This window comes from Taeniopygia guttata, chromosome 35 (genome assembly GCF_048771995.1).
Source record: "Taeniopygia guttata chromosome 35, bTaeGut7.mat, whole genome shotgun sequence".
In the NCBI taxonomy this organism is placed as follows: domain Eukaryota; kingdom Metazoa; phylum Chordata; class Aves; order Passeriformes; family Estrildidae; genus Taeniopygia; species Taeniopygia guttata.
This window is the reverse complement of record NC_133060.1, coordinates 1667245-1688381: the sequence shown is the minus strand read 5'-3', so window position 1 is coordinate 1688381 and position 21137 is coordinate 1667245. Positions and strand designations below refer to the sequence as shown.

At 47.1% G+C, this 21137-nt stretch overlaps 1 protein-coding gene across 5 annotated transcripts; it reads left to right on the top strand.

Moving 5' to 3' along the window:
- The first annotated feature begins 818 nt into the window (after window positions 1–818).
- On the top strand, window positions 819–20288 carry ZNF692 (zinc finger protein 692). Of its 5 annotated transcripts, XM_072920999.1 has the most exons (12): window positions 822–1519; window positions 2814–2998; window positions 3119–3150; window positions 3436–3789; window positions 7320–7368; window positions 7487–7600; window positions 10550–10678; window positions 13289–13330; window positions 13527–13605; window positions 13731–13845; window positions 14147–14246; window positions 19886–20282. In XM_072920999.1, the coding sequence occupies exons 1-12, from the start codon at window positions 1496–1498 to the stop codon at window positions 20184–20186; spliced, it is 1524 nt and encodes a 507-aa protein (XP_072777100.1). In that variant the 5' UTR covers window positions 822–1495; the 3' UTR covers window positions 20187–20282. The 5 variants fall into 5 exon arrangements, with proteins under 5 accessions (XP_072777099.1, XP_072777098.1, XP_072777097.1 ...); XM_072920998.1 differs by having other exon boundaries at window positions 819–1519; window positions 13731–14246; window positions 19886–20026; XM_072920997.1 differs by having other exon boundaries at window positions 819–1519; window positions 13289–13845; window positions 19886–20288.
- Window positions 20289–21137: the final 849 nt, after the last annotated feature.

Here is a 21137-nt window from a genome sequence, read left to right as displayed (position 1 = left end):
AAAACTATTTATTTTAAAAAATAAATTCATTTAAAAACATCAACTCATTTTAAAAAATAAATTCATTTTAAAACATCAATTTATTTTAAAATATAAATTTATCTTAAAATATAAATTTATTTTAAAAAATAAATTCATTTTATAACGATTTATTTTAAAAAATAAATTCATTTAAAAACATAAATTTATTTTAAAATATAAATTCATTGTAAAACATCCATTTAATTTAAAACATCAATTTATTTTAAAATATAAATTAATTTTAAAAAATAAATTTATTTTTAAAAAATTTATTTTAAAATATAAAATCAATTTTAAACATCAATTCATTTAAAAAAAATAAATTCATTTTTAAACATCCATTTATTTTAAAACATCAATTTATTTTAAAATATAAATTTATTTTAAAATATAAATTTATTTTAAAACCATTTATTTTAAAATATAAAATCAATTTTAAACATCAATTCATTTAAAAAAATAAATTCATTTTAAAACATCCATTTATTTTTAAGCGTAAATTTATTTTTAAGCGTAAATTTATTTTAAGATATTTCAAGTTACAAAGTTTGAATTTTGGGTGGATTAATTTGAATTTCGGGTGGATTTATTTGAATTTGGGTGGATAAATTTGAATTTCTGTGTGAATTTCCTTTCATTTTGGGTGGATTTCTTTCAATTTCAGGTGGATTTCTTTCAATTTTGGGTGCATTTATTTATATATATATATATAAAAAATAAAAATAATTATAATTTTTAAAAAATAATAAATATTTTGGTTCATCCCAAGTATGGAACACCAAAAACTACAGATAAATATTCATATTTATTTGTATAATAAACAATAAAATAATAATAATAAATATAACCATAATTATAATAAAAGAATCATTATAATATATAAATATAGTATAACGAATATATACAATATAATAAATGTATATAATAAATATATACATAATAAAAAAATAATTATAATTTAAAAACAATAATAATAAATATTTTGGTCCATCCCATTCCTCACTTCTCATGCTAATCATTTTGCATGCTAATCATTTCGCATGCTAATCATTTTGTATGCTAATCATTTTGTATGCTAATCATTTCATATGCTAATCACTTTATTTAATTAATTACTTTATATCCTTCATTATAAACCCAGCTAATTAATTATTGTGCTGACGAGCAACCAATTATTACTTAATTACTAACTCTTAACCTCATCAAGGCCTACTCATTTATTTTAATTAACTCCATTATTCTGGCTTATCTCTAATTAAAATCTTCTAAAATTTAAATTTTCCATTTCCGGCCTCCCCCAATCAGAACCCGGAAGTGTCCCACCACCCCCCGCGGCCGGACTACAACTCCCAGCGTCCCCCGCGGCACCGCGCGCACGGTGGGCGTGGCCTCCGCCATTTTCTCGTCGCTCCCTCAGCGAGTCCGGCGGTTCTTAAAGGGGGCACGGCCCGCGGTGGGGCCCACCGGGCGCGGGATGGAGCGCGGAGCGGCGGAGAAGGTTCGGGAATGGCGAGGAGAGGGTGGAAAAGGCGGCGGGACCGTCGTGGAGCCGCGGGGATTCCCCGTTCCGCCCCTCTCCGTTCTCCGGTTGCCTCATCCGCTTTAAGGCGCGGCGGTGGGGATGGGGGGGGCGCCCCGGGGGAAGGGGCGTGGCTTAAAGGGGCGTGGCCAAACTGGGTGTGGCCAATGGGAGGGGAGAGGTTTTGGGAGGTGGGGCTTGGGGGGGCCACACCCTTCTGGTGACCCCCTCCATGTGTCCCTTCCCCCCTTAACACCACCCCCATAATTAGCGTCCCCATAATTAATTAGGAGACGCTAATTCCTCACCTAAACCCCCTCCTGGACCCCCTCCATGTGTCCCTTCCCCCCTTAACACCACCCCAAAATTCCACCCCCATAATTAGCGTCCCCATAATTAATTAAATAATGCCACCCCCATAATTAGCGTCCCCATAATTAATTAAGGGACCGTAATTCCTCACCTAAACCCCCTCCTGGACCCCCTCCATGTGTCCCTTCCCCCCTTAATACCACCCCCATAATTAGCGTCCCCATAATTAATTAAATAATACCACCCCCATAATTAGCGTCCCCATAATTAATTAAATAATACCACCCCCATAATTAGCGTCCCCATAATTAATTAAGGGACGCTAATTCCTCACCTAAACCCCCTCCATGTGTCCCTTCCCCCCTTAACACCACCCCTATAACACCACCCCATAATTAGCGTCCCCATAATTAATTAAGGGACCCACCACCCCCATGATTAGCGTCCCCATAATTAATTAAGGGACCGTAATTCCTCACCTAAACCCCCTCCATGTGTCCCTTCCCCCCTTAACACCACCCCATAATTAGCGTCCCCATAATTAATTAAGGGACCCATCACCCCCATAATTAGCGTCCCCATAATTAATTAAGGGACCGTAATTCCTCACCTAAACCCCCTCCTGGACCCCCTCCATGTGTCCCTTCCCCCCTTAACACCACCCCATAATACCACCCCCATAATTAGCGTCCCCATAATTAATTAAATAATACCACCCCCATAATTAGCGTCCCCGTAATTAATTAAGGGACCGTAATTCCTCACCTAAACCCCCTCCTGGACCCCCTCCATGTGTCCCTTCCCCCCTTAACACCACCCCATAATACCACCCCCATAATTAGCGTCCCCATAATTAATTAAGAGCATTAATTAAATTTATTAATTTTTTAATTTAAAATAAATTAAATTAATTAATTAAAGGACCCCCTCCAGACTCACCCCAGCCCCGTGTCCCCCCCAGCCCCTCGCCCACGGGGGTCCCCCGCCGGTGCCGGAATTGTCCCGGCGGCAGAAGCGCCGTGAGTTGGACGCGCGGCGCAGCAAATGCCGCATCCGCATCGGGGGGCACCTGGAGCGCTGGTGCCGCCTCAAGGAGCAGCTTGGATTTGCCCTCCACTCCCAGCTGGCACAGTTCCTCCTCGACAGGTCATTAAAGGGATGAAAAATTCCTTAAAAATCCCTTAAAAACCGTCCCCGACCTCATATGGGGGAAAAAATCCAGATTTTCTCCTTTTCTCCTTGCTCATCTCTCGTCTTCTCACGCAGGTACAGCTCTCATGGCTCCACCTGGAGCTCAGGTGGGTGTTTCCCTCCTAATTTCACCTCGGTTTGGGTCATTTAGAAGTTCGTGGTGGTGGAATCCTCTTGGGTTGGGTGCTGGAGAAGCAGCCGGAGCTGCTTTGGGTTTGCAAATCCTGCGTTCCCTAATTTTGGCATCGCCAGTTTGTTTTTATTTTTTGGGGGAAGCTGTTTGAAAGTTCCTCGTCACAACGAGAACCTTGAGAGCCTAGCGGCCGTCCCAACGCACCTAAAAAACGCGATTTTGGAGGCGTTTTTCACCGATTTCTGTGTTTTTTTCCCAGCAGAGCCGGAGCGGCTGCAGCCGGCGGCGCTGCAGCGCCTGGTGGTGCTGTCCCACAGCCACGGGCAGGAGTGCAGCTTCGTGCCCGACATCCAGCTGCCAACAGCTGGCGGCGCGGCACCGCTGGTTTGGGAATGCGTGGCCGGGCACCGCTTCTCGTGGGGCGGCGATTCCGGCGATTCCGGGGCCGGTGGCGATTCCGGGGACATGGAGTGCGGCCCCACGTTGGGCGCCACACGTCGGCGATCACTGCGAAGGGACGCGGCGGGAGCCAACAAGGACGGAGAGGAGGGAATGGCCGCGTCACACCAGGGTGACGAGGAGATGGGAGATGGGGGTGACAGTGGTGGCACAGGTGAGAACATCCCGGTAATGTTTCTGTCCTCAGGTCCCCCTCGATTCCTCACCTGCAGACCCTCGACCAGTTCTAGGGGGTTCCAGTTATCAGCCCCGTAGGATCAGACGCTGCCCCAAAGCCAAAACTTTCCTAATGCTAATCCTAATCCTAACCCTAACCCAAATCCTAATCTTAACCCAAACCCTAACCCTAACCGTAACCCTAACCCTAACCGTAACCCTAACCCTAACCCTAACCCAAATCCTAATCTTAACCCAAACCCAAACCCAAACCCAAACCCAAACCCAAACCCTAACCCTAACCCTAACCCTAACCCTGTCCCTAACCCTAACCCTAACCCAAATCTTAACTCTAACCCAAACCCTAACCAATCCAACCCCAGAAATTTTCTAACCCTATCCATAACCCTAACCCCAAAACCTTCCTAACCTTAACCCTAACCCTAACCCTAACCCAACCCATAACCCAAACCCAAACCCACCATCCCACTAGGATCAGACACTTCCCCAAACCCCAAAACTTTCCTAACCCTAACCCTAACCCAAACCCAAACCCAACCCGTAACCCAAACCCAACCCCACCATCCCATTAGGATCAGACACTTCCCCAACCCCAAAATTTTCCTAACCCAAACCCAAACCCAACCCATAACCCAAACCCAAACCCAAACCCTAACCCACCATCCCAACAGAATCAGACACTTCCCCAACCCCAAAACTTTCCTAACCCTAATCCTAATCCTAACCCAAACCCAACCCGTAACCCAAACCCAAACCCAAATCCAAACCCACCATCCCACTAGGATCTGACACTTCCCCAACCCCAAAACCCAAACCCAAACCCAAACCCAAACCCAACCCCAACCCACCATCCCAACAGAATTGGACACTTCCCCAACCCCAAAACTTTCCTAACCCAAACCCAAACCTAAACCCAACCCCACCATCCCACTAGGATCAGACACTTCCCCAACCCCAAAACTTTCCTAACCCTAATCCTAACCCTAACCCAACCCCAACCCATAACCCAAACCCAAACCCAAACCCAAAATCCCAACAGAATTGGACACTTCCCCAACCCCAAAACTTTCCTAACCCTAATCCTAACCCTAACCCTAACCCAAACCCAAACCCAAACCCAACCCCACCATCCCACTAGGATCAGACATTTCCCCAACCCCAAAACTTTCCTAACCCTAACCCTAACCCAAACCCAAACCCAACCCGTAACCCAAACCCAACCCCACCATCCCATTAGGATCAGACACTTCCCCAACCCCAAAATTTTCCTAACCCAAACCCAAACCCAACCCATAACCCAAACCCAAACCCAAACCCTAACCCACCATCCCAACAGAATCAGACACTTCCCCAACCCCAAAACTTTCCTAACCCTAATCCTAATCCTAACCCAAACCCAACCCGTAACCCAAACCCAAACCCAAATCCAAACCCACCATCCCACTAGGATCTGACACTTCCCCAACCCCAAAACCCAAACCCAAACCCAAACCCAAACCCAACCCCAACCCACCATCCCAACAGAATTGGACACTTCCCCAACCCCAAAACTTTCCTAACCCAAACCCAAACCTAAACCCAACCCCACCATCCCACTAGGATCAGACACTTCCCCAACCCCAAAACTTTCCTAACCCTAATCCTAACCCTAACCCAACCCCAACCCATAACCCAAACCCAAACCCAAACCCAAAATCCCAACAGAATTGGACACTTCCCCAACCCCAAAACTTTCCTAACCCTAATCCTAACCCTAACCCTAACCCAAACCCAAACCCAAACCCAACCCCACCATCCCACTAGGATCAGACATTTCCCCAACCCCAAAACTTTCCTAACCCTAATCCTAACCCTAATCCAAACCCAACCCATAACCCAAACCCAAACCCAAACCCAAACCCAATCCCAAACCCAAACCCAAACCCACCATCCCACTAGGATCAGACACTTCCCCAACCCTAAAACTTTCCTAACCCTAATCCTAACCCTAACCCAACCCCAACCCATAACCCAAACCCAAACCCACCATCCCAATAGAATCAGACACTTCCCCAACCCCAAAACTTTCCTAACCCTTAACCCTAACCCAAACCCAAACCCATAACCCAAACCCCACCATCCCACTAGGATCAGACACTTCCCCAACCCCAAAACTTTCCTAACCCTAATTCTAACCCTAACCCAACCCCAACCCATAACCCAAACCAAACCCACCATCCCACTAGGATCAGACACTTCCCCAACCCCAAAATTTTCCTAACCCTAATCCTAACCCTAACCCAAACCCAACCCGTAACCCAAACCCAAACCCAACCCCACCATCCCACTAGGATCAGACACTTCCCCAACCCCAAAACTTTCCTAACCTTAACCCTAACCCATAACCCAAACCCAAACCCACCATCAAACTAAGATCAGACACTTCCCCAACCCCAAAACTTTCCTAATCCTAATCCTAACCCAAACCCAAACCCAACCCGTAACCCAAACCCAAACCCAACCCCACCATCCCAACAGAATCAGACACTTCCCCAACCCCAAAACTTTCCTAACCCTAATCCTAACCCTAACCATAACCCAAACCCATAACCCAAACCCAAACCCAAACCCACCATCCCAACAGGATTGGACACTTCCCCAACCCCAAAACTTTCCTAACCCTAATCCTAACCCTAATCCTAACCCTAACCTTAACCCAAACCGTAGTTCAAACCCAAACCCAAACCCACCATCCCACTAGGATCAGACACTTCCCCAACCCCAAAACTTTCCTAACCCTAGTCCTAACCCTAACCCAAACCCAACCCAAACCCATAACCCAAACCCATAACCCGAACCCAACCCCACCATCCCACTAGGATCAGTCACTTCCCCAACCCCAAAACTTTCCTAACCCTAATCCTAACCCTAACCTTAACCCAACCCAAACCCAAACCCAAACCCACCATCCCACTAGGATCAGACACTTCCCCAACCCCAAAACTTTCCTAACCCTAACCCAAACCCAACCCTAACCCTAACCCTAACCCTAACCCTAACCCACCATCCCACTAGGATCAGTCACTTCCCCAACCCCAAAACTTTCCTAACCCTAATCCTAACCCTAACCCTAACCTTAACCCAAACCCAAACCCAAACCCAACCCCAAACCCACCATCCCACTAGGATCAGACACTTCCCCAACCCCAAAACTTTCCTAACCTTAACCCTAACCCTAACCTTAACCCAAACCGTAGCCCAAACCCAAACCCAACCCCACCATCCCACTAGGATCAGACACTTCCCCAACCCCAAAACTTTCCTAATCCTAATCCTAACCCTAACCCAAACCCAACCCCAAACCCAACCCGTAACCCATAACCCAAACCCAAACCCACCATCCCACTAGGATCAGACACTTCCCCAACCCCAAACCTTTCCAACACCCCAATCCTCCCCAAATCTCCATCCTCCTCCTCCTCCTCACCTCTCCCACCCCTCCCTCACCACCCTCCTGTCCCCTTCCAGCCCCTCAGGTGCCGCCAGACCCGGAGCCGGCGCCGGCAGCCGCCGACAGGTGAGTGGTGGCACCCCCCGGTTCCGTTTGGCGCTGCCTGACCCATCCCCGTGTCCCCACCACGACCATCCGTGGTGGAACCATCCCAGCAGAGCTGACCCCGCTCCGTGTCCGGCAGCGCCGTGCCGGGGGATGATGGAGCTGAACCCCGAGAGGAAGAGGAGGATGAAGATTTTGACCTGGCCTACAGCGATGATCTGCGTGATGAGAATTATCACCCATCCCTGGAGAGGTGAGAGAGCTGGGAGGGAATGGGATGGCGTGGGACACTCCACGGCGCCCGTGGGTGTCGTCCCAGTTCAGACCAGTATAGCACTGGGAGGGTTTCATGTTTTTATCCTGGTGCAGCTGCCCCGGCGGAGCACGGAGGAGGTGGGAACAGCGCCCACGTGGTGTTAAAATAATAATTTATTTTGGGGTCAAAGGGAATTTTGGAGAGGGATTTTTATGGATCACCTGTGGGAAGGTCTTTGCCATATCCAACCGATGGTCAACCCATGTCTAACCAAATCCAGTCCTTGACCAACCATAACTCGTTTATTTCCTACCAAATCCAACCCAAACCCAAATCCAGTCCTTGACCAACCATAACTCGCTCATTTCCACCACGTCCAACCCATATCGAGCACCCAAACCCAAATCCAAATCCAAACCCAAATCCAGTCCATGACCAACCATAACTCGCTCATTTCCTACAAAATCCAACCCAAACCCAAATCCAGTCCATGACCAACCATAACTCGCTCGTTTCCACCACGTCCAACCCATATCGAGCACCCAAACCCAAACCCAAATCCAAATCCAGTCCTTGACCAACCATAACTCACTCATTTCCACCACATCCAACCCATATCGAGCACCCAAACCCAAATCCAACCCAAACCCAAATCCAGTCCTTGACCGACCATAACTTGCTCATTTCCACCATGTCCAACCCATATCGAGCACCCAAACCCAAATCCAAACCCAAATCCAATCCTTGACCAACCATAACTCGCTCATTTCCTACAAAATCCAACCCAAACCCAAATCCGGTCCTTGACCAACCATAACTCGCTCATTTCCACCACATCCAACCCAAACCCAAATCCAGTCCTTGACCAACCATAACTCGCTCATTTCCACCACATCCAACCCATATCGAGCACCCAAACCCAAATCCAGTCCTTGACCAACCATAACTCGCTCATTTCCACCACGTCCAACCCTTATCGAGCACCCAAATCCAAATACAAACCCAAACCCAAACCCAAATCCAGTCCTTGACCAACCATAACTCGCTCATTTCCTACCAAATCCAACCCAAACCCAAATCCAATCCTTGACCGACCATAACTCGCTCATCTCCTACCACGTCCAACCCGTATCAAGCACCCAAACCCAAATCCAAACCCAAACCCAAATCTAGTCCATGACCGACCATAACTCGCTCATTTCTACCACGTCCAACCCATATCGAGCACCCAACCAACCATAACTCGCTCATCTCCTACCACGTCCAACCCATATCGAGCACCCAAATCCAAATCCAAACCCAAATCCAGTCCTTGACCAACCATAACTCGCTCATTTCCTACCAAATCCAACCCAAACCCAAATCCAGTCCATGACCAACCATAACTCGCTCATTTCCTACAAAATCCAACCCAAACCCAAATCCAGTCCTTGACCAACCATAACTCGCTCATCTCCTACCACGTCCAACCCATATCGAGCACCCAAACCCAAACCCAAACCCAAATCCAGTCCTTGACCGACCATAACTCGCTCATTTCCTACAAAATCCAACCCATATCGAGCACCCAAACCCAAACCCAAATCCAGTCCTTGACCAACCATAACTTGCTCATTTCCATCACATCCAACCCATATCGAGCACCCAAACCCAAATCCAAACCCAAACCCAAACCCAAATCCAGTCCTTGACCGACCATAACTCGCTCATTTCCTACCAAATCCAACCCAAATCCAAACCCAAATCCAATCCTTGACCAACCATAACTTGCTCATTTCCACCATGTCCAACCCATATCAAGCACCCAAACCCAAATCCAAACCCAAATCCAAATCCAAATCCAAATCCAAACCCAAATCCAGTCCTTGACCAACCATAACTCGCTCATTTCCACCATGTCCAACCCAAACCCAAATCCAATCCATGACCAACCATAACTCGCTCATCTCCTACCACGTCCAACCCATACCAAGCACCCAAACCCAAATCCAAAACCAGTCCATGACCAACCATAACTCGCTCATTTCCTACCAAATCCAACCCAAACCAAAATCCAGTCCTTGACCAACCATAACTCGCTCATTCCCACCACATCCAACCCATATCGAGCACCCAAACCCAAATCCAAACCCAAATCCAATCCATGACCAACCATAACTCGCTCATTTCCACCATGTCCAACCCATACCAAGCACCCAAATCCAAACCCAAATCCAATCCATGACCAACCATAACTCGCTTATTTCCTACCAAATCCAACCCAAACCCAAATCCAGTCCATGACCAACCATAACTCGCTCATCTCCTACCACGTCCAACCCATATCGAGCACCCAAACCCAAATCCAAATCCAAATCCAGTCCTTGACCAACCATAACTCGCTCATTTCCACCACGTCCAACCCATATCGAGCACCCAAATCCAAATCCAAATCCAACCCCAAATCCAGTCCTTGACCAACCATAACTCGCTCATTTCCACCACGTCCAACCCACATCGAGCACCCAAACCCAAATCCAAACCCAAATCCAGTCCATGACCAACCATAACTCGCTCATTTCCTACCAAATCCAACCCAAACCCAAATCCAGTCCTTGACCAACCATAACTCGCTCATTTCCTACAAAATCCAACCCAAACCCAAATCCAATCCTTGACCAACCATAACTCGCTCATCTCCATCACATCCAACCCATATCGAGCACCCAAACCCAAATCCAAACCCAAATCCAGTCCTTGACCAACCATAACTCGCTCATTTCCACACATCCAACCCATATCGAGCACCCAAACCCAAACCCAAACCCAAATCCAAACCCAAATCCAAATCCAAATCCAAATCCAAATCCAGTCCATGACCAACCATAACTCGCTCATCTCCACCACATCCAACCCTTCTCAAGCACCCAAACCCCTTTCACCCAACCCAGTCTCTGCCCCAAACAGCAACTCGGAGCCGCAGCGACGTCAGAACCAACCCAAAACTCGCAAGAAGCCGATCAAGGAGGAGCAGCCCCGGCTCGAGCCGCCCCTGCCTGGCTCCAACCCCTTGGAGGAGGAGATCGGCCGGGTCAGGTGAGTCGTGGTGGCCACCACGGTGAGGGGACAGCGGTCGGAGTGTGTCCTCAAGTTTGGGGGGCGGAGTTGTGGTTTTTGGGTCTCGTTGAGGAAACGAGGGTCTGGTGCTCACCAAAATCACTGCAGGGGCTTCCTGAGGTTGGTGTCACCCATCTTGGTGTCCCTCGTGGGGACAATCCAGGGTGGTCAGGGAACAAGGAGAGGCAGCCAAAGCTGGGGCTGCCATGGAAGGGGATGAAGAACCTCTTGAACCACCAGCTTGGAGATGGAACAACCCAAAATCCGTCAATCCCACCACAAATTCCTCCACGGATGGATCCATGGCTTCTCCGGCAGCTTCGCGTTGGGTTTGCAGCTCTCCGAGCGCACAAAATTTAATGTTTTGGGCTAAAAAAAGCTTAAATCGGCTCCTCGGGGTTTCACTGGGGTTTGGCCTCAAGATCCGACACACCTAGATGGATTTCCAAAAATTCAATGTGCACAAAATTCAATGTTTTGTGCTAAAAAAAAGCTTAAGATCCGACACACCTAGATGGATTTCCACAAAATTTAATGCGCACAAAATTCAATGTTTTGGGCTAAAAAAAAGCTTAAATCGGCCCCTCGGGGTTTCACTGGGGTTGGCCTCAAGATGTGACACATCTAGATGGATTTCCACAAAATTCAAAGTGCACAAAATTCAATGTTTTGTGCTAAAAAAAAGCTTAAATCGGCTCCTCGGGGTTTCACTGGGGCTTGGCCTCAAGATCTGACACACCTAGATGGATTTCCACGAAATTCAATGCGCACAAAATTCAAACCTAGATGGATTTCCACAAAATTCAATGTTTTGTGCTAAAAAAAAGGCTTAAATCGGCTCCTCGGGGTTTCACTGGGGTTTGGCCTCAAGATCCGACACGCCTAGATGGATTTCCACAAAATTCAAAGCAAAATTTAATGTTTTTTGCTAAAAAAAAGGCTTAAATCGGCTCCTCGGGGTTTCACTGGGGCTTGGCCTCAAGATCTGACACACCTAGATGGATTTCCAAAAATTCAATGAGCACAAAATTCAACGTTTTGTGCTAAAAAAAAGCTTAAATTGGCTCCTCGGGGTTTCACTGGGGTTGGCCTCAAGATCTGACACACCTAGATGGATTTCCAAAAATTCAATGAGCAGAAAATTCAGTTTTTTGTGCTAAAAAAAAGCTTAAGATCCGACACACCTAGATGGATTTCCACAAAATTCAAAGCGCAAAAAATTCAATGTTTTGTGCTAAAAAAAAGCTTAAATCGGCCCCTTGGAGTTTCACTGGGGCTTGGCCTCAAGATCTGACACACCTAGATGGATTTCCACGAAATTCAATGCGCACAAAATTCAAACCTAGATGGATTTCCACAAAATTCAATGTTTTGTGCTAAAAAAAAGGCTTAAATCGGCTCCTCGGGGTTTCACTGGGGTTGGTCTCAAGATCTGACACACCTAGATGGATTTCCACAAAATTCAAAGCGCACAAAATTCAATGTTTTGTGCTAAAAAAAAGCTTAAGATCCGACACACCTAGATGGATTTCCAAAAATTCAATGCACACAAAATTTAATGTTTTGTGCTAAAAAAAGCTTAAATCGGCCCCTCGGGGTTTCACTGGGGTTGGCCTCAAGATCCGACACGCCTAGATGGATTTCCACAAAATTCAAAGTGCACAAAATTCAATGTTTTGTGCTAAAAAAAAGGCTTAAATCGGCTCCTCGGGGTTTCACTGGGGCTTGGCCTCAAGGTCTGACACACCTAGATGGATTTCCACAAAATTCAAAGCGCACAAAATTCAATGTTTTGTGCTAAAAAAAAGCTTAAGATCCGACACACCTAGATGGATTTCCACAAAATTCAAAGCGCACAAAATTCAATGTTTTGTGCTAAAAAAAGCTTAAATTGGATCCTCAGGGTTTCACTGGGTTTGGCCTCAGGATCCGACAAACCTAGATGGATTTCCAAAAATTCAATGCGCACAAAATTCAATGTTTTGTGCTAAAAAAAAGCTTAAGATCCGACACACCTAGATGGATTTCCACAAAATTCAAAGCGCACAAAATTCAGTGTTTTGTGCTAAAAAAAAGCTTAAGATCCGACACACCTAGATGGATTTCCAAAAATTCAATGTGCACAAAATTCAATGTTTTGTGCTAAAAAAAAGCTTAAGATCCGACACGCCTAGATGGATTTCCACAAAATTCAATGTGCACAAAATTCAATGTTTTGTGCTAAAAAAAACTTAAATTGGTCCCTCGGGGTTTCACTGGGGCTTGGCCTCAAGATCTGACACATCTAGATGGATTTCCACAAAATTCAATGTGCACAAAATTCAATGTTTTGTGCTAAAAAAAAGCTTAAATTGGCTCCTCGGGGTTTCACTGGGCTTGGCCTCAAGATCCGACACGCCTAGATGGATTTCCACAAAATTCAAAGCAAAATTTAATGGTTTTTGCTAAAAAAAAGCTTAAGATCCGACACATCTAGATGGATTTCCACAAAATTCAATGTGCACAAAATTCAATTTTTGTGCTAAAAAAAAGCTTAAATCGGCTCCTCAGAGCTTCACTGGGGCTCAAAATGTCTCTTTCCTCCTGCAGTTGCGACCAAGACACGGCTCAGATCGGCCCCAAGAGGATCAGGTACTCGGGAAAAAGGGAAAAGGGACATTTCCAGGCTCTGAAAATATTTCTTTGCTTCATTTTAAATTTTGTAGGTGGGGAAAAAAAATTGAAGGTGGGTGAGGAGGAAAAGAGCTGCTGGGGGGCGGGGTCAGATCCGTATTCCAGAGTTTTTCCAACATTCCGGATGATTTTTTCCCGTTTTTTCTCTCGACAGGAAGGCGGCAAAGCGGGAGATCCTCCTCTGCGACTTCGAAGGCTGCGGCAAAATCTTCTCCAACCGCCAGTACCTGAACGTGAGCGGCCGGGAAAAATCCAAAATTTTTGGAGCGTTGGGTGGGGATGTCCTGGAGCTGGAATTTGGGAGCTGATAGGTGTTTTTTTTTTAATTTTAATTTTTATTTTTCCCCCCTGCTGGCAGCATCACCAGAAGTACCAACACGTGCACCAAAAAACCTTCACCTGCTCCGAGCCCACCTGTGGGAAGTCCTTCAACTTCAAGAAGCACTTGAAGGAACACGAGAAGCTGCACAGTGGTGAGCTGGTTTCCGTCGGAATTAAACCTCCTGGAGGAGTTACAACTCCCATCCATGGATTTTCACACGGATTTATGGAATTTCACAGGGATTACACCTCCCTTATCGCGCTTCCTCTACGGATTCCACCACCTCCCGTCGGATTCACACCTCCTGTTCCCCCTTCCCCACCCACCCATTCCCAAATTCCCATTTCTGGGAGTTTTTTGCCCCCCAAATCTCTCCCAAAGTTCATCCCGAGGGTCCTGATGGTTCTTCCAGGCTGGATCAGCCCCGATTCCCGTTTTTTTTTCCCTCCCAGACCAGCGGGATTACATCTGCGAGTTCTGCGCGCGCTCCTTCCGCACCAGCAGCAATTTGATCATCCACCGACGCATCCACACCGGGGAGAAGCCGCTCCAGTAAGTCCCAGTTCCATTCCCAGTAAATCCCAGTTTGATTCCCACCCAGTAAATCCCAGTCCCATTCCCACCCAGTAAATCCCAGTTCCATTCCCACCAAATCCCAGTTCCATTCCCACCCAGTAAATCCCAGTTTGATTCCCACCCAGTAAATCCCAGTTCCATTTCCATTCCCTTCCAGTAAATCCCAGTCCCATTCCCTTCCAGTAAATCCCAGTAAATCCCATTCCCTCCCAGTAAATCCCAGTCCCATTCCCTCCCAGTAAATCCCAGTCCCATCCCTGCCCTTCCAGTAAATCCCAGTTCCATTCCCATCCCCTCCCAGTAAATCCCAGTTCCATTCCCTTCCAGTAAATCCCAGTCCCATCTCTGCCCTTCCAGTAAATCCCAGTTCCATTCCCATTCCCACCCAGTAAATCCCAGTTCCATTCCCACCCAGTAAATCCCAGTCCCATTCCCTCCCAGTAAATCCCAGTTCCATTCCCTCCCAGTAAATCCCAGTTTGATTCCCACCCAGTAAATCCCAGTCCCATCCCTGCCCTCCCAGTAAATCCCAGTCCCATTCCCAGTAAATCCCAGTCCCATTCCCAGTAAATCCCAGTTTGATTCCCACCCAGTAAATCCCAGTCCCATCCCTGCCCTTCCAGTAAATCCCAGTTCCATTCCCACCCAGTAAATCCCAGTTCCATTCCCAGTAAATCCCAGTTCCATTCCCACCCAGTAAATCCCAGTCCCATCCCTGCCCTTCCAGTAAATCCCAGTTCCATTCCCATTCCCACCCATTAAATCCCAGTCCCATTCCCAGTAAATCCCAGTTCCATTCCCAGTAAATCCAAGTCCCATTCCCACCCAGTAAATCCCAGTTCCATTCCCATTCCCATTCCCAGTAAATCCCAGTTCCATTCCCAGTAAATCCCAGTCCCATTCCCACCCAGTAAATCCCAGTTCCATTCCCACCCAGTAAATCCAAGTCCCATTCCCACCCAGTAAATCCCAGTTCCATTCCCATTCCCATTCCCAGTAAATCCCAGTTCCATTCCCAGTAAATCCCAGTCCCATTCCCACCCAGTAAATCCCAGTTCCATTCCCTCCCAGTAAATCCCAGTTCCATTCCCTCCCAGTAAATCCCAGTTCCATTCCCACCCAGTAAATCCCAGTTCCATTCCCTCCCAGTAAATCCCAGTTTGATTCCCTCCCAGTAAATCCCAGTCCCATTCCCACCCAGTAAATCCCAGTTCCATTCCCAGTAAATCCCAGTCCCATTCCCTCCCAGTAAATCCCAGTTCCATTCCCAGTAAATCCCAGTTCCATTCCCATTCCCATCCAGTAAATCCCAGTTCCATTCCCTTCCAGTAAATCCCAGTTCCATTCCCTTCCAGTAAATCCCAGTCCCATTCCCAGTAAATCCCAGTCCCATTCCCACCCAGTAAATCCCAGTCCCATTCCCAGTAAATCCCAGTCCCATCCCTGCCCTTCCAGTAAATCCCAGTCCCATTCCCTCCCAGTAAATCCCAGTCCCATTCCCAGTAAATCCCAGTCCCATTCCCTCCCAGTAAATCCCAGTCCCATTCCCACCCAGTAAATCCCAGTCCCATTCCCACCCAGTAAATCCCAGTCCCATTCCCACCCAGTAAATCCCAGTTCCATTCCCTCCCAGTAAATCCCATTCCCATTCCCTCCCAGTAAATCCCAGTCCCATTCCCAGTAAATCCCAGTCCCATTCCCAGTAAATCCCAGTTCCATTCCCAGTAAATCCCAGTCCCATTCCCAGTAAATCCCAGTTCCATTCCCAGTAAATCCCAGTCCCATTCCCAGTAAATCCCAGTCCCATTCCCAGTAAATCCCAGTCCCATTCCCAGTAAATCCCAGTCCCATTCCCAGTAAATCCCAGTTCCATTCCCAGTGAATCCCAGTCCCATTCCCAGTAAATCCCAGTTCCATTCCCAGTAAATCCCAGTCCCATCCCTGCCCTTCCAGTAAATCCCAGTCCCATTCCCACCCAGTAAATCCCAGTTCCATTCCCTCCCAGTAAATCCCAGTCCCATTCCCACCCAGTAAATCCCAGTCCCATTCCCTCCCAGTAAATCCCAGTCCCATTCCCATCCCCTTCCAGTAAATCCCAGTTCCACTCCGTTCCAGTAAATCCCAGTTTGATTCCCTTCCAGTAAATCCCAGTCCCATTCCCATCCCCTTCCAGTAAGTCCCAGTCCCATTCCCTCCCAGTAAATCCCAGTTCCATTCCCTCCCAGTAAATCCCAGTCCCATTCCCTCCCAGTAAATCCCAGTTCCATTCCCAGTAAATCCCAGTCCCATTCCCATTCCCTTCCAGTAAATCCCAGTCCCATTCCCACCCAGTAAATCCCAATCCCATTCCCACCCAGTAAATCCCAGTCCCATCCCCATTCCCTTCCAGTAAATCCCAGTCCCATTCCCTTCCAGTAAATCCCAGTCCCATTCCCAGTAAATCCCAGTTCCATTCCCTCCCAGTAAATCCCAGTTCCATTTCCATTCCCACCCAGTAAATCCCAGTCCCATTCCCAGTAAATCCCAGTCCCATCCCCATCCCCTCCCAGTAAATCCCAGTTTGATTCCCTTCCAGTAAATCCCAGTTCCATTCCCTCCCAGTAAATCCCAGTTTGATTCCCACCCAGTAAATCCCAGTCCCATTCCCACCCAGTAAATCCCAGTTCCATTCCCAGTAAATCCCAGTTCCATTCCCACCCAGTAAATCCCAGTCCCATCCCTGCCCTTCCAGTAAATCCCATTCCCACCCAGTAAATCCCAGTCCCATTCCCAGTAAATCCCAGTTCCATTCCCAGTAAATCCCAGTCCCATTCCCACCCAGTAAATCCCAGTCCCATTCCCAGTAAATCCCAGTTCCATTCCCACCCAGTAAATCCCAGTTCCCACCCAGTAAATCCCAGTCCCATTCCCAGTAAATCCCAGTCCCATTCCCAGTAAATCCCAGTTCCATTCCCAGTAAATCCCAGTCCCATTCCCAGTAAATCCCAGTCCCATTCCCAGTAAATCCCAGTCCCATTCCCACCCAGTAAATCCCAGTTCCATTCCCAGTAAATCCCAGTCCCATTCCCAGTAAATCCCAGTTCCATTCCCAGTAAATCCCAGTTCCATTCCCAGTAAATCCCAGTCCCATTCCCAGTAAATCCCAGTTCCATTCCCAGTAAATCCCAGTCCCATTCCCACCCAGTAAATCCCAGTTCCATTCCCAGTAAATCCCAGTTCCATTCCCAGTAAATCCCAGTTCCATTCCCAGTAAATCCCAGTTCCATTCCCAGTAAATCCCAGTCCCATTCCCAGTAAATCCCAGTCCCATTCCCAGTAAATCCCAGTTCCATTCCCACCCAGTAAATCCCAGTTCCATTCCCTCCCAGTAAATCCCAGTTTGATTCCCACCCAGTAAATCCCAGTTCCATTCCCAGTAAATCCCAGTTCCATTCCCAGTAAATCCCAGCCCCATTCCCATTCCCACCCAGTAAATCCCAGTTCCATCCCACTCCCTTCCAGTAAATCCCAGTTTGATTCCCACCCAGTAAATCCCAGTCCCATTCCCAGTAAATCCCAGTCCCATTCCCAGTAAATCCCAGTCCCATTCCCACCCAGTAAATCCCAGTTCCATTCCCTCCCAGTAAATCCCAGTTCCATTCCCAGTAAATCCCAGTTCCATTCCCAGTAAATCCCAGTTCCATTCCCACCCAGTAAATCCCAGTCCCATTCCCACCCAGTAAATCCCAGTTCCATTCCCTCCCAGTAAATCCCAGTTCCATTCCCAGTAAATCCCAGTTCCATTCCCAGTAAATCCCAGTCCCATTCCCACCCAGTAAATCCCAGTCCCATTCCCAGTAAATCCCAGTTCCATTCCCTCCCAGTAAATCCCAGTCCCATTCCCAGTAAATCCCAGTTCCATTCCCAGTAAATCCCAGTCCCATTCCCACCCAGTAAATCCCAGTTCCATTCCCAGTAAATCCCAGTCCCATTCCCACCCAGTAAATCCCAGTTCCATTCCCAGTAAATCCCAGTTCCATTCCCAGTAAATCCCAGTCCCATTCCCACCCAGTAAATCCCAGTTCCATTCCCAGTAAATCCCAGTCCCATTCCCACCCAGTAAATCCCAGTTTGATTCCCACCCAGTAAATTCCAGTTCCATTTCCATCCCCTTCCAGTAAATCCCAGTTCCATTCCCAGTAAATCCCAGTCCCATTCCCACCCAGTAAATCCCAGTCCCATCCCTGCCCTTCCAGTAAATCCCAGTTCCATTCCCACCCAGTAAATCCCAGTCCCATTCCCTCCCAGTAAATCCCAGTTCCATTCCCTCCCAGTAAATCCCAGTTCCATTCCCACCCAGTAAATCCCAGTTCCATTCCCAGTAAATCCCAGTCCCATTCCCACCCAGTAAATCCCAGTCCCATTCCCAGTAAATCCCAGTCCCATTCCCACCCAGTAAATCCCAGTTCCATTCCCAGTAAATCCCAGTCCCATTCCCTTCCAGTAAATCCCAGTCCCATTCCCACCCAGTAAATCCCAGTTCCATTCCCAGTAAATCCCAGTCCCATTCCCAGTAAATCCCAGTCCCATTCCCACCCAGTAAATCCCAGTCCCATTCCCTCCCAGTAAATCCCAGTCCCATTCCCACCCAGTAAATCCCAGTCCCATTCCCAGTAAATCCCAGTTTGATTCCCACCCAGTAAATCCCAGTTCCATTCCCAGTAAATCCCAGTCCCATTCCCAGTAAATCCCAGTCCCATTCCCAGTAAATCCCAGTTCCATTCCCAGTAAATCCCAGTCCCATTCCCAGTAAATCCCAGTCCCATTCCCAGTAAATCCCAGTCCCATTCCCAGTAAATCCCAGTCCCATTCCCAGTAAATCCCAGTCCCATTCCCAGTAAATCCCAGTTCCATTCCCATCCCCTCCCAGTAAATCCCAGTTCCATTCCCTCCCAGTAAATCCCAGTCCCATTCCCTCCCAGTAAATCCCAGTCCCATTCCCAGTAAATCCCAGTTCCATTCCCATCCCCTCCCAGTAAATCCCAGTCCCATTCCCTCCCAGTAAATCCCAGTCCCATTCCCTCCCAGTAAATCCCAGTCCCATTCCCAGTAAATCCCAGTCCCATTCCCAGTAAATCCCAGTCCCATTCCCAGTAAATCCCAGTCCCATCCCTGCCCTTCCAGTAAATCCCAGTCCCATTCCCACCCAGTAAATCCCAGTCCCATTCCCAGTAAATCCCAGTTTGATTCCCTCCCAGTAAATCCCATCCCTGCCCTTCCAGTAAATCCCAGTCCCATTCCCAGTAAATCCCATTCCCACCCAGTAAATCCCAGTTTGATTCCCACCCAGTAAATCCCAGTTCCCACCCAGTAAATCCCAGAAACTTCAAATTCCAGGGTCGCTTCTCCCCGTGCCACATCCCTGAGGGATTATTTTTTTTTGGTTGGATATTTTTTTTTTGGTTGGATATTTTTTTTTTTCGTTGGATATTTTTTTTTTGGTTGGATATTTTTTTTTTGGTTGGATATTTTTTTTTTGGTTGGATATTTTTTTTTTTGGTTGGATATTTTTTTTTTTGGTTGGATATTTTTTTTTTGGTCGGATTATTTATTTTTTGGTTTTTTAACCCTCCCAGGTGTGAAATCTGCGGCTTCACCTGCCGCCAAAAAGCCTCTTTGAACTGGCACATGAAAAAACACGACGCCGACTCCTCCTACCGATTCCCGTGCGACGTCTGCGGCAAGAAATTCGAAAAACGCGACAACGTCGCCGCCCACAAGAGCAAAAGCCACGCCGGGAATTTTGGGGAAGGAATTCGGAACCAACCGGAGCCCCCCGGGAATGTGGAACCTCCGGAGATTTTTGGGAATGTCGTGGGGACCCCGCTGGAATATGGGGCGGGATCTGGGAACGCCCCAAAATCAGGGGATGGGTGATGGGGCGTCCTAAAGGATTTGTCCTGTCCTGGTTTGGGCGCTGGAGGAAAATGGGAAAGGTAAAACTGGGAAAATCCCGATTTTTCAGGCAAATCCTTCTTTTTTTTTTGCCAAATGTGGGGAAAAATCTGGGGAAAAATCTGGGGAAAAATCCCGATTTTTCAGACAAATCCTCCTTTTTTTTTTTGCCAAATCTGGGGAAAAATCCCAAATTTTCAGTTTGGGCACTGGAGGAAAATCGGGGAAAATGGGAAAGGTAAAACTGGGGGAAAATCCCAATTTTTCAGCCAAATCCCAGATGAAACCCCAAGTTTTCAGACAGATCCTTCTTTTTTTTTGCCAAATCTGGGGAAAAATCCCAAATTTTCAGTTTGGGCGCTGGAGGAAAATCGGGGAAAATGGGAAAGGTAAAACTGGGGGAAAATCCCAATTTTTCAGCCAAATCCCAGATGAAACCCCAAGTTTTCAACCAAATCCTTTTTTTTTTGCCAAATCTAGGGAAAAATCCCAGATTTTGGTTTGGGCGCTGGAGGAAAATCGGGGAAAATGGGAAAGGTAAAACTGGGGGAAAATCCCAATTTTTCAGACAAATCCTGCTTTTTTTTTTTGCCAAATCTGGGGGAAAATTTGGGGAAAAATCTGGGAAAAATCTGGGGAAAAATCCCAGATTTTCAGCCAAATCCCCAGATGCAATCCCAAGTTTTCAGACAAATCCTTCTTTTTTTTTTGCAAACTCTGGGGAAAAATCCCAGATTTTCAGCCAAATCCCCAGATGCAATCCCAATTGTTCAGCCAAATTCTTCTTTTTTTTTGCAAAATCTGGGGGGAAATCCCAGATTTTCAGTTTGGGCACTGGAGGAAAATCGGGGAAAATGGGAAAGGTAAAACTGGGGGAAAATCCCAATTTTTCAGCCAAATCCTGCTTTTTTTTTTTTGCCAAATCTGGGGAAA